Source organism: Lodderomyces elongisporus, chromosome 3 (genome assembly GCF_030384665.1).
Source record: "Lodderomyces elongisporus chromosome 3, complete sequence".
NCBI lineage: Eukaryota > Fungi > Ascomycota > Pichiomycetes > Serinales > Debaryomycetaceae > Lodderomyces > Lodderomyces elongisporus.
In genome coordinates, this window is record NC_083675.1 from 1,906,608 (window position 1) to 1,920,872 (window position 14,265).

The following is a 14,265-nucleotide window of genomic DNA, read 5'->3' on the forward strand; positions in this document are numbered from 1 at the left end:
TATCATTAAATGATGCAAAAGTCTATTTATTACTCTTTAAATATGCTAAATAATGTATCTTTTCTATTAAACCACATCAAATCGTCTTTATAATCACTACAACCATCTCTGTAGATATTCTCAACAGCCTCTAATAAGTTATAATAGTTTTTCGATTTGTTATTCGCCAGCTTCCATTCCCTTATCGAGATCAAATACCATAATGCAGCCTTGCGAAGTCGTGTTAACCCCGCAGTTGATTGAATGGGCAATAGCTTTTGTTTATTAACGTACATTCCTTGTTCCTCGAGTGTCTTTCCTTCAATATCCAGTGGCGCTTTTGTTCCCATTATTTCGGAAACTTTGTAAAAACTTGCATTTGTATAACCGATTCTTTCTGATAATACAGCTTTAATCAATGAGTAACTTAACGGCAGCAGCAGCCATTGCAGCGCATTAACAGCACTCAAGTGTTGGCTAAAGTCGCCCAAAAGCTGGAGTAAGTACTTCTCTATAAGGTCTTGCCACCACCACGCAAGGTTGTACATCTGACTCATTGCCAATAGGAGTTCAACCACCATCAATTGGCTTTTAAAACAATAAGTTTTCAAATTGAATCGAGACTTGAAAGTATAGCACAAGTTGTCCATAAACGGCTCAATTATATCGTGTCTAATCTTCCTTAAAGTGTTTTTATCCGGTGGCTGAGGTCGCAGGGATGGATTTGGCATTTGTTGAGTTTGTGCCAAGAGGAGTGATACAATACACATTTCTTGCGCAGAGGCAACATATATCCATGCACGGTCATTACTATAGTCCTTTTTTACAAGATCATATGTTGAGTAAGCATATTTAAAATCTCGAAGTATTAACGACCAATCTGCAAGCTTACGGATTGACTGTTCTGGTGTCGACTTGTAGTAGAAATTCTCTGCAAAATTGAATGATGCAGGTGTCGATGGTATCGAGTGAGACGCAGATCCAGACGACGAGGAGACGGAAGAAAGTAAATTTGAATCACTATTATTGTTGAAAAGTTTCCTCGAGGCCGAGAAAAAACGACCAGCAATGGACTTTTTGGGTTGTAGAAATTGATCATCCCAAGCGCGGATTTTCGTTTGCATGTGGGGAATCAAATACTTGTTGATAAACTCATAAATGCTTCCACGGATTGCTGAGTCTAATGGTTTGGATATGTTCAAATTTGTACTTGGGTCCCTAAATGAAAGCCTTTGGATATCTTCTTCAATTGTGCAATTCTCCACAGTAGATATTTCAACATACTCATTGGATTTATTCTCAGCAACTGGTAATAGTGTGCTGTTAATGTTTAGTTTCTTTTTAATTTCAGATTGCGTAGTCATCACGTCATTGATCTTCACCTCACCTGGGTTGTAAACAACGAAAACATGCATTAATAAATCATCAATTTGGAAATATTTGGGGAAATTATAGTTTCGAAATTTAACAATTGACAGGCGCAAGTCGTCAATAGAGTCCTTTTCATAATTAATCACAAATAGGTGGCTGATGGGATGATTAAATGTTTCAAATGGTGTAATCCTGTTTGAAGTGATGATCTTGTCAAAGAATGTTAAATATAAATCATCTGCACCAGCGTCATTGTTTTCCAGAATGGTAGTTTTGATTTCATCTACGCCTATTTGATCTTTATTGGCCAAGTGACGAAGATATTTTTCTAATGATGATATACTGAATAGTTGTTGTAGTTGCGGGGAAGATGTCATTTGTTGGATGGGAGGTAGCGACCCACTATTTGAAAGCCTATCCGAGGAAGATGCAGCAGTTGCAGACGACACATCAGATGTATGTGCTGCTTGAGATGTACTTGCTTGCATCTGCTGTGCCGTAGAGATAGACAATAGTTCCAGTAACGTTGGCTCAAATCTCACGGGGAAGCTAGCATATGTCTTTGTGATTAATTGGTTATTGGTAATTTTAAACTGTTGATTTGGTATGCTGTATCTCACATTGTTTCCAAATGGTCTAAAGATCTGTAAGGCTGAAGTCAGCACATTCTTGAAGCCGGAGCTCTTGACATCGGTTCTGCTGCCATCATCATCATTTACATCAACATCATCAACGTCGCCTTCAACGTCATCAACGTGACCATCATCATTAACGACATTCTCAATGTCCTTGTCATTTTGTTCAAGAGCTGATTGGAGTAACAAGTCGGCATTAATCGTGGATTGCAACGAGATTAGGGGAGAATATGTATGATGAAGCAAATGCTGCCGCGATGTAAACGGATCCAATTCTCTTTTCGAAAAGTCCATTAAAGGCTAGTATTAAAATTAAAACTAATTAGAATACGTAAGAAACACTACTCTTGTCTATCCTAAATCTGTTGTGTTTATTCTAAAGTTTTTCTTCCCTTTCCTTATTCAAATTTTTTTTTTTTTTTGAATTCCAAATTAATTGTGTTCAAGTTGTGCTCAAAGATTCAATGTAAGTGTGTGGGTGTAGGTGTGTAAGTGATTGAATACTAATTTGATTCTACCCCAAAAAAACAATACATATGTCATTTATTCTTTATTTATTTTATATCCACGACATTACCTAAAAGTGCGACAAAGAAGTAAAGAAGTAGCACTTGCTTCCATCACGTGATACACATGAAGAGAATATGTATTGAAAATGATTGTGGTAACGATGAATAGAACGTTTGCTAGACACATCTCTTCCAACTATTTGCAAAAAGTGTAAGGAAAACAAACAAACAAACAGACAACAAGGCAGAAAAGAGAAAGGGTATTTCAATAATTTGTACATTAAGAAATAAAACAACGTCTTAGTTAGTGACTGCCACCATTTTATATTTGATACGTCTTTTGTATCTCCAATACCAAGCTTAATAAAATTTAGACGGCAAACCAGGGCGCGGCTTAAGTAATGTATTTGTATATACCAAGTACATACTGAGAAGGAGTCTTATGCTACCAACTAAAGCATAGTAAGTACACAATTGTCAGTAGTGAAGGAACGCGGTTGTACCTCCAAACTTTAAACTCTGAACTCTGAACTTTGAACTTTGAATTTTGAACTTTTTTTTTTTGTCACAGCTGACACTATTTATCGAGAGTGTTAAGCTTTTGTAATGTTGTTGTTTGTTTGTTTGTTTGTTTGTTTGTTTGTTTGCAAGAAACTTACTCCTTACAATCCATTTATGGTTACAGGGAAGAGTTGGTACTGGATTGGAAAATCACAGAAAAGGTCAGTTGGTGCAATTTGCAATATGCCAAAAGAAAAATGTAATAAAAGATAGAAAGCTAATAAAAAGGAGAAAAAAAAACAACAAAACCAATGCTTCTTCAATGCTTCAAGATGCAATGCTCAGCTCAGAAATTGAACTAACGTGGTATTTGTGATTTTGCAAGACATTCCTTAATATTCGTTTGTAAGACTGCTTTTGTTTTCAATCAAGACAATCAAGAAAATAAACAAAAAAAAAATTGATGAAAACAAATACTTTTGATAAAAAATAATAATAGTCAATATTAATAAGAACAATATATATATATAAACCGTGTTTTAAGACGATCGTTGTTTGCCGATTTAGTTAGACGATAAAAATGGATGCAATTTATATGTACAACAACAACAACAACAACAACATCTGTAGCGTGTACTAAAACTGGAATAAAAGAAGAAAAAATAAAAAAAATAAAAAATAAAAAAATAAAAATCGAAACTTGGAAAGAGAAAGAGAAAGAGTGCAAGAAGAAAATACAAAGTACTTAAAAAAAAAGAAAAGAAAAGAGAGAGAGAAAAAAAAAAAACAACAGATCAATAGAAACAGACAGCTAAACTCGTTGCAAAAGTTTGTCAATTTAGCTAAACTCCCCTTCAAAAGCACAACAAACTCACCGTCATTAACAGTAGTTTTGTCTCTATAGGTCCCTGCACCAATATATAAGACTACTTTAGAAGATCGCACTCTTTAAGCAAAACTCTCATTCAATCGCTTCAAGGGAATATTTGCGAAAGATACAAAAGCAAAAGGCGTCATAACAAAAGAGAAAGAAAGAAAGAGAAGAAAGAAAGAAAGAAAGAAAGAGAAGAAACAGGAAAATTTAAAGTAATTCTTTCTTCTCCTAATCAAACCTATTCTTTTTCTTACATTCGTTTATCTGTTCATTAATTCCATTCATGGTATGATCTACCCAATTTCACAACTCCTTATTACTAGGATTCTACTAATAGCATGCCTCTTCACCTTGGGAGACGCGTTGTCATTCCAAAATGTCACCCAACCACTGCTAAAATATAGCTCATTCGGCGATCGAATAGGCTTTTTTGGATCATTTGCTGCATCTAGCTTTTACAGCCATATAGGATCATCGGATTCTTTGTCCTTGCCCTTGTCATCATCATCATCATCATCTTCTTCTTCTTCTTCGAATCTACAGGGGTCGGATAATAATGCCAAAAGAGATGATGATGGTCTGGGAAGCTCCACCAACAACTCAAATTTATATTTGCAGGACAATGGCAGCGGATCAAGTTTGAAATTTGGCCAAGTCAATGGTGAAATAAAGCAAATTTTAAGAATCTCGGACGATGAGATTGTCATCAATGGTGATTTTGACTCATTCAATGGAGAATCAATCAAGAGCCCTTTTATTTACAACATCACTTCAAACTCAACCACAACCATAATCTCGGATAGTGACAAATTAAATGGAACTGTAAACACCGTTTTTGTTGACGATAATCTTATATATCTAGGAGGTAACTTTACATTCAATAGTACGGTTGGTGTCGCAATCTACAATACCAGCTCTAGCAAACTTCAATCAGCTTTATTTCAAGGATTTGGTGAAAATGCAACAATCAACACCATCACTAAAATTGTGGCTTCTGGTGACGAAAAAGATTCCGACGGTCAAGGCTCGATTATATTTGGTGGCAAATTTGATACCCTTGGTTTAGCAGACTTGCTTGTACACAACATCACTACAAATAGTACCAAAAATCATAATCTGTCTAATTCATCGATTGTTAGTGCAGAACAGTTGATTCCTTTACGGCATGGTGTTTTTACTTCTGTGAATGGTGCCGATAATGCCGAGGACTCACTCGTCATTTGTCCATCAGACAGCAATGAATGGGCAGCAACAGCAGGTTCAGGTGCTGAATGGAAGGTTGAATTACCTGATGAAATGAAGGGAATTGTTCCAACAAAGGCAAGAATCTACATACCAGATAGTAGTGATGGAGTCAAATTGTTCAGGATTTATACCTTTCCAAACAACGGTATTATGAATTTAACATATATTGACCCCTCTACTAATGAAGTTGCTCATTGTGATGCATGGTGTCCATTAACTGCATTTGATGACTTGAATGAGTATGTTGATAGAAACAGAGACAATGCAACAGATTTGAATGAAGACGACGTTTTTGTCGATGAAGAAGATGGAACCTTTTTTAAATATTATGATCCCGACACTATGACGAAAAATTTGGGATACGGCTCAAACTTCCAAGAGTTTGCATTCGTTAACGAGGTTGGTATCGATTCAGTGGGTCTCACTATATTGGAATGGTATGGTGACCAAGGCGTTTTTAGTGGGTTTGAATTGTACCAAGACGCCATAACTGTTTATGGTAACAATACCTTGAATGAGCCAAATTGTGATGACGAGTTTTCCAAGGAAAACAATAACTATGCTGAAATTGTTGCAGGTGACTTTCAGTCTGCCAAGTCCGTCTATTCGCAAGTCACAAATACAGATTACCTTGTTACGTTTGATACCGATGCCAAGATTGTGCTTTACCCAAATATCTCGTACTCTGGTGATTACTCTATCATTATGAATACCCCAGGATGCGCAACTGATAACACATGTTTGCAAAGAAGTATTGTTAATGTCACTGTTATCGATGGAAATAATCTGGTTTTATCGACGGACTTGATTTATCAAAACAACGAGAATTACAAATTTGACTATTTGTACTATGGTCATCTAACTGCTGGCGATCATGCCAATCGTATAGAAGTATCGTATCACGATTCCATTAATGCAGATACTGCAAACCCAATGATGGTCGTTGACAAGGTTGTCGCGGATATTGTTTCTTTGGACAGTTATTACGAGAGAAATTCGACAAACAACACTAAATCAAACTTGCGCTCCTATTTGACGTATACTGAACTCAATGGTTTATTTGAGTACTCTCTCGCCAACTTCACTGATTTTGATGAGAATTTGGTTCATTACAAAGTCAATAATAAGACTTTAATTAGTTTGAATAACACATTCGTCGGAAATTCCTCAATCAACGTACTTAGTGGTCGGTTCTCAAACAATTCAGAGATTAACGAAATTATCGTTACTGGTACTAATGCCAACGATCAAAATTACTTGAAAATCTTGGGCAACTTCGAATCAGATAGTAAAAATTTAACATTGACCAATAATAATATCGTCACCTTGAACATATCTTCCTACAATTCAACTTTGAATGAAACCAATATCAACCTTCTTACTTCCTTGAAAAGAAAGAGCAAAAGAGATACACAAACTATTTCTGGAGTATCTTTCAACGATACTATAGTGAAAATAGCTTCTGTGGGCGCTGGTGTTGTATACCTTGGTCAATTTTCTGCTACTGGTTCAGATGAATTTAAAGACTTGTCTAACAAGAATGAATCGACATCGCAAGCCAACAATTTTGCATTGTTAGTGAATAATCAATGGTATAGCTTTGGTAATGACTTTGTTGACGCGTCATTTGATCAGTTTACAAATGCAACGATTGATGGCACCGAGTATTATATTTTCTCAGCTCAAGGAACTATATTCAAAACATGGGACAATTCAAATTTTACATGGTCTGATCGTCAGCTAAACCTCACACAAGCCACACAATTATCTTCAACGCAGCAAATTTTAGGCGGAAGCGGCTTTAACATCATGGACATTTACTCACAGGACCAAGCGTATATCCAAAATGCCAAGTTTGATAAATTTGGAATGAACGTTGAGGCGAGTGGCGGTAATCGATCCTCGTTCATCTCTGAATCTTTTTATGTTAATGACACTTTAAGTATTGTTGCGGGAAATTTTGTCTCTGGAGATGTTGAAAAGATTGGCATCTTGAACAATAGTGATCCAACAAACTCAATCACAATACTTCTGGAAGATATTAAATGGGATAATGATACAGTGATTGAAACGTTGTACGTTGACAGCACTGGTGACTACTTATTTATCGGTGTAAATGGATCTGTTGAAATCAACAATGATAATGTTACTGGAATTGTGATTTACGACTTGGTTAACAATACATTTATGTCTATACAACCAGCCGCGCTTTCAAATAGCAATGGTGATCCAATCCACATTAACTCGGTCGTATTGTATGACGATGACGATAAATTACTTGTTGGTGGCGATTTCGATACCGCTGGTTCGCTTAGCTGTCCATCACTTTGTGTTTATGACTTGGTCAACACGAGATGGATCAACCCACAAAGTGATGCTGAGCAGTCGACTTCGGTCTCAGGTGTTGTTACAGATATGAAGTTTTACCTGTCGAATCGAGTTTTGATTGCTGGAACGAACCTCACGTTGAGCAATAAGGATGTTACATTCATGACCTATAATTTTAACAATGGCGCTTTCGATACTAAATCCTCGTTAAATAAATTAAACAAGGGAGTCAACAGGTTTATTTTAAATGATCGCTCTAATAGTGATTTGAGTGGCAGAATGATTGCACTTGGCAATGATTATATTGCTGGTTTTGATGGGGAGAATTGGAGCAATATCGATTCTGGAGTAGACTATGATACTAACTTTTACACTTTTAATGACATGAAATTGCTCACGTTGCAAAAGTCAACGTCTTACAACCAAACCTACTTTGACGATGACAAGATCCTATTGGTTGCTGGGACATTTACACTTGATGAATATGGGCTTGTCAATATGGCGTTATTCAATGGAACATCCTGGATTCCATACGTTTATACTACTTCGGTTGGTGACGAATCCCAAATCGGAGATATTCAAACTATTTTGATTAATGATGCATACAGATTCCAATCGAGTGACGATTTGAAAAACTTGAACAAGTACTTGTCAAAAGGTAAGGTTGTTGGTATCTCCTTGGCATGTGCCTTGGGCTCAACAGCGCTTTTGGGATTATTGTACATCATTCCGTACTTTGCCCTACTCAAGAATAGAAAAGGTTACGTGCAACGAATCCACGAGCTGGATATGATGCAAGCCGTCAACCCAGAGGATCTTCTACACGAAATTGATTTGCAGAGAGAAAAGTAAACGTGCGTAAACCTATTTCAGAGAAATTTTCCCACGTACTAAAAAATATTCATTTCCGTTGCTTTGTATGTGTGTGTGTGTATGCAATTTGTTTTTTATTTTACCAAATACCCCCCCCCCCCCCCCCCCCCCCCCTATATGTTTAATAAAGTAATACAGACTGATTTTCAATTAAAAAAGAGAAAGTACAATGCTTGAAAAAATGAACAAAACAGTGTAATTACCAGAAACCTAAAAAAAAAAAAAATAGAAGTGATTTATAAACATTGATAAATCTTTATTCTGATATATTATTAAAAGATTTTCGTTTTATTCGCCTTCATTATTTTATCTCTTTATTCTTGTCTTTTAAGGGGTTTTGAGGTAAGATTGAGTGCTGGTTTCAGTTGCTATTCTTGTGCTTCTTCGTCATTTGCATTTTTTTTCTTATCAAAAACCTCGTCTTCATCATCCACATCATCTGCGTCGTCAATGTCGAATAGTCTTTCATTGCTGGTGGTTCTTGTTGAATTGCCAATGACTAGATGATCAGCACCTAAATCTTCAGCATCGTCGAAATCACTATACTTGTGTCTAAAGATTTCGTGATCATCATCATCATCATCATCATCATAATTATTCTTCTTCTTCTTATTATTATCAGAAAGATTTTCCTGATCATGATCAACATCACGGTGGTATTGTGAACTATACCTAGCACCATCTTGTAATTCTTCATCCACATCTTCGTCGCCATCTTCGTAATCACCAAATAGTTCATCATCTTCTTCTGGGATGTTTACGTAATTTCTTCTTCCCGTGTTTCTCCTAAACACAACATCTCCAATCTTATTCAACAAAAGTGAATCTATTTTTCTCACAGTTTTCAATGTAGCCACAACACCTGCTGCAACAACAACGCCCCCTTTGACAATCCGGTTAACAACCACATCAATTTTGTTGTCCTCTATTGGATGGAACCCATCGCTGAAATCCTCTTCATCCAACCTAATCAGTCCAAGCCTTTGGAAACCTCCGTTTCTTTTGATACCACGATCGTAAACAAACCAAGTAGCAAATACAAACACAACAATCGGCACAAAGAGTAAGATAAACAATTTGCCTCCTTTGACATCGCGTCCATAGTATTCATTGAATTCTTTTTGCTTACCTGGACAAGCTTTTGGTTCCCATTTGTCGAATTGTTTACCTCCAACACAAGTTGAAAGAGGGATTTTTCGGTACCCAGTACTATCAAAGTATTGAAATGCATCGGGTTTTTCGCACATGCTCTTTTTTCTATCACCTGCTGACATCCCAGGAACAAGCTTACATGTGTTATCCAGTGGATCTCTAACGTAGTTATAATCGCATTCGTAATCGCGTCGAGTACATGGACAAACACGAATTTGTTTATACGCTTCTGATAAAGGAGCTGGGCCAATAAAACAATCGTTTTTGTTGGACAATCGACGAAGATACTTGGCCTCGTGACCAAAAAGACACTTGTCTTGGCCTTCGGGGTGTATGGGTGACCAATATTCGTAGTCATCCAGATCCGGATGGTCTAAATCCAACTGGCACTGACGAGCATATATGTTGGTAAAATCTATGGAGAACGATAAAGTTTCGCGAGAGTCTTTTGGATCAACAGCAAAAATGAGGAACTTCCTAGATGTGTCTGTGGGCACAGTAGCCAAATCAAGAACTTTAACTTTCTTGTCAGAAAACTTGTACTCCGACCATGTCTTTCCTTCGTCTAGCGAATAAATAATAGAATCAGTGTCATCGTTTGCACTTACAAGCGCCAAGATTGTTCCTTGATCGCCAAACTCCCAGTGATAAACACCTTCTTGAACTTCTTTCCAAGTAACTCCACCATCAATACTCAAAAATGTCGCAGCTTCATTGTAATCCGTCAAGTATTCTCCAACATTTCCCACGCCAATAAGGAACCCAGTAGCTGATCCAGACGAGTAAGTATCTCTATAATCAGCTCTTTCCGTAAATCCGTGTAAATGCAAAGCACACTTGGAAAGCGGAGATCCATTGCACTTGTATTTCACACCTTTAGAGTCTGTAGGTGGAGGAATAAAGTAGCCCCATTCACTTCCATCATTTCTAGACACTTGTGTTTGCAACTTCTTGGGAGCCTTATCCTCTTTGTAATTTGCCACAATGTTTGCAATTATTAACCCTTCTAATCCCTCAATCTTATCAAAATCAACAAACCCAACATCATTACGGTTGACATTTGGTAATGAGGTAACAAAGTACGTACCATTCGAATTAGACTTGAGCAATGTGCCGTATTCAAAGTCTCTCTTGGAACTGGTAGTCACGTGCATAAAGATCGAGCCAGATGTTGAGTCCAACACAGTGTACGCCTGGTGAGCTTCAACTTTAAGGTCATTTGGGAAATCAGCATCTGCAAATGTTTTACCATCCACTGTTACCTTAGCCTCCAATGATTTATCTTGAACAACTGCAACAACCACATAATGGCCAGTTACAGCATATCCTACAATATTGTCAAAAAGTTTTTCTGGATTCTTCTGTCCATTGATAGACCACAAGCTTCTCAAATTGTTGTCTTCAACTTTTGTGCAATATACCAAGTTCTCTTCTGGCTGCTCAAACACAGAACCAACATAGTCACATGTAATTGCACCTGTCATCAACTCCTTAAAACTCTGACCACCGTTTGTTGTATAATACGCGACAGGTTCACAGTTGCCTTTAGAACAATCAGACCCAATCCATATGAATTTATCAGCATCTGTTTTGTGGAATGCGATTGGTCTCGAGATCTGGCTGCTTAATTCAGCTGGTATCTTTCTTCTCTCGAATAAAGCACCACCATCTTGCGAAACATACATATACTCAGAATCTGTCAAGAGCACCACTTGACCTGATACTGGACCTGTAAAAAAGCCCAAAATTCTGTCATGAACAGGAACTTTGACAAACGAAATACCACCATCATTTGAGATATACGCCCGGTCTTCACTAGTCTTTAAAACTACATTATCGGCAAGCTTATCGTCATCGGTTCCAACATATGCATATTGCGATAATCTTCCTTCAATCTCGTTCAACTTCACAACAATTTTTGAAACTTCACCACTATTATCATCGCCAGGTTTGTTGTACTCTGAACACTTGAATTTCTCCATAGTGGCAAAATCATCAATCTTCTTACCGCCCATATTACATTTGTCTTCTTGAACCAATGTCTTATCATAGATTTCAAGCACACTACTTTTGCTTGAGCCACAAAGAGCTTTGATTGCAGTCGGATCTGGCACGCATTTCTGCCCATCTCCTTTTTCGCTTGGCATAAATCCGATTGAACATTCAAAGTCAGCCTCTGTACATTCGCAAGGATCATCAATGACTTTGATGTCTTCAAACAATTTATCGACAGAGCATTTTGCATCGGCTTTTCTCCTTCTAAATTTCTCCCTGTGACCATAAACACAAGTAGGGGATGAATCCTCATCTATTTTCCTTGCTGTCCATTCTTCAAAATCAGAATCAGAACATACCTTACCATCATGGACATTTGCAAAATCTACAAAATACTGCACCTCTTTTGCTCTTGTATATCCCTGTTTACCTTCTTCTGGTTTCACTCCCTCAATTAAAAATTTACGCGATGTTCCGTCCAAAGTTGTCAATATGTCAAGCACAAAGATGCCTTCTTCTAACTCAACCTTTTCCCAGCTAAGTCCTTGGTCAAGTGAGAAATAAAAATAATTTGCGGGACTCTCTTGTTTTACACCGTGGTATGGTACAGCCATAATGATATTTCCCTGATCACCAAACGAAAACACGCATGGGGTATCAATTGCAAGATCCCACGAAGCACCTCCATCTCTTGAAACATAGGTGTTCATCTCTTCATATTTTCCAAGGTGTTTCCCTTCGGATCCTATACCCATCAAAATACCAGGTGTTGGTCCAGTAACAAACTTTCCTTTACCGCTATATTCGCTAAATGACCAAAGATGTACTGAACACCCGTCAGCAAGTTTGCACTTTTCATTATTCAGTTTAAGTAGTTGCCAAGTATCACCATCATCAAACGAGAATTTTGTCACGATATCTTTTGCGAAACCTCCGCCTAACAAGAAATCCAAGAAAGAATTCAAGTCATCGCTATCAGACTCTTTGTCCACCGCAGTATTGGCTAACCATGCACCGTCAATATTCTCAACCTTCATGACTATTCCTTCTGCAATATTATCAAGTAATAGCTTATAGTGGACACCGCTCGAGTCTGATCTAAATAATTTCGCGACATCTGACATCTTGCTACTATAGTCTGTAGTTTGCACAAAAAAGGATGATGGAGACGAATCCAAAAATGACATCACTCCATATTTAATATCCACTTGCAAATCAGCTTTAAAGAAACTTTCACCGTCACGAGACACGTACATATCAATCTTTGAATTCTCACTAAACTTGTCCAATTTTTGCACAACGGTTAAAAAGCTTTCCTCGACTTTAATATCAATTATAGCACCGCTTCCAGACTCATTGAGGTCAACCACGTTTTGATCCTTGCCAAAATTGTCTGACCTAATGAGAGTTGATCGTACAATATGTTTGTAGGAGTTTAATTCATTAACCGCGCAATATATGGATGATACCTTGGCAATTTGAGATTTGGGATTAGATCTAGCAAACCGACAAACATGAGCTTTAATTGGTAACTCTTTCGATACGGACCTGAACCCATCAGTAGTGTAATGATACTTGTGCTCACACCTGTGCGAGTACTTGCCCGAGTCTGGGCATTGGTAATTAGAAATGATCAATAAATTAGAGTCAGCTGCGTTGAACTCAATTGATGGTACTGAGGCCATTCCGTTTTCTTTCAACTCATAGATTGGTGCATCAAACTTTTTCCACGATTTTCCTTGGTTTTCTGTGTAAAAATGGGTCTTTGTGTTTGTCATGACAAATGCTCTATCCTTGAGAAAAGGATCAATTTGAAATGAGACAACATGCTGGTCCTTAGTTGCACCAACCTCTTCAAACAGTTTCCCATCATCTTGTGAGATCCAGAGTCTATCATTCTTTAAAGAAAGTATAGTGGGTGAGTCATCAAAGTATTGCATTGCAGATGGTAACACATCGTGAGTCGAGAGCCTAACTTCGGGTGTATATGCTGCTCCACTAAGGACAAACAAGTAGGCTAATAGCACTATAGGGTTATATAGCCATTTCATAGTTTTCTTTCTTTTTTTTTAATAAAAAAAATATAATTTAAGCAAAAAGTATTAATGAATGGATGTTGAGTTTGGTTTCTTGCTTATTGGAAAATTATAGATTCAATGTGACTACTAATTTTGGCTCCATGCGAATCCTCTCTTATTTTAGATTCTTGTACTATTGTTCTTTTTTATTTTGTTTCTTTAATTTTTATTTTGTCTTTTTCCTTTGCTTTCTGATAATAGAGTCAATTGCCAAAACTCTCTTGTTGAATTTGTTGCAAACACTTGTCAGTGATATATTTATATATGTTTCTTACCTCGAAGCAATCGTAGGTTTGAATGGATAATAAATAAAGGAAAGAAAAGAGGGGTGAGAAGGGCGGCAACTGGACTCTGGGGAATTGTGGATAATTATTCCGCTCGACGAAAGAAAATAAAAAATAAAAAATAAAAAAATAAAAAATAAAAAATAAAAAAAATTAAGAGAATTAAACATAACCCAAAGTAATTTTTTTCAAGTACAATAACAGGGCTTAGAAGTGAAAGGATGTAAGAATTTTGAGAGATGGAAAACCACGACAAATAGAAATCATAATTGATTTTTCACCTCCACATTAGATGGTTTATATGTCGATGAATTTTATAAACTTATTTTATCAAATACTTCTTCATTAGTTCATTAAATTCTATTAGCACATACAAATATAAAGATATATATATATATATATATATGTTTATCTATATATGTTCATGTTCATGCTTTGTTC

The 14,265-nt window shown here is 36.9% G+C and overlaps 3 protein-coding genes across 3 annotated transcripts; 1 reads left to right on the forward strand and 2 right to left on the reverse strand. All coding sequences in view use genetic code 12, as the record gives it.

The window, feature by feature from the left end:
* Positions 1–29: 29 nt before the first annotated feature.
* On the reverse strand, positions 30–2,528 carry PVL30_003016 (uncharacterized protein; the record flags this gene model as incomplete). Its single annotated transcript, XM_001525548.2, has 2 exons — positions 30–2,285; positions 2,520–2,528. 2 exons carry the CDS (start codon positions 2,526–2,528, stop codon positions 30–32), a joined length of 2,265 nt encoding a protein of 754 aa, XP_001525598.2.
* Positions 2,529–4,157: 1,629 nt separating this feature from the next.
* PVL30_003017 (uncharacterized protein) lies at positions 4,158–8,294 on the forward strand (the record flags this gene model as incomplete). Its single annotated transcript, XM_001525549.2, has 1 exon — positions 4,158–8,294. The coding sequence occupies one exon, from the start codon at positions 4,158–4,160 to the stop codon at positions 8,292–8,294; it is 4,137 nt and encodes a 1,378-aa protein (XP_001525599.2).
* A 389-nt stretch (positions 8,295–8,683) lies between these two features.
* Positions 8,684–13,513, reverse strand: VPS10 (vacuolar protein sorting/targeting protein PEP1; the record flags this gene model as incomplete). The annotated part of the gene is made up of 1 exon (XM_001525550.2): positions 8,684–13,513. The coding sequence occupies one exon, from the start codon at positions 13,511–13,513 to the stop codon at positions 8,684–8,686; it is 4,830 nt and encodes a 1,609-aa protein (XP_001525600.2).
* Between the last annotated feature and the right edge of the window lie 752 nt (positions 13,514–14,265).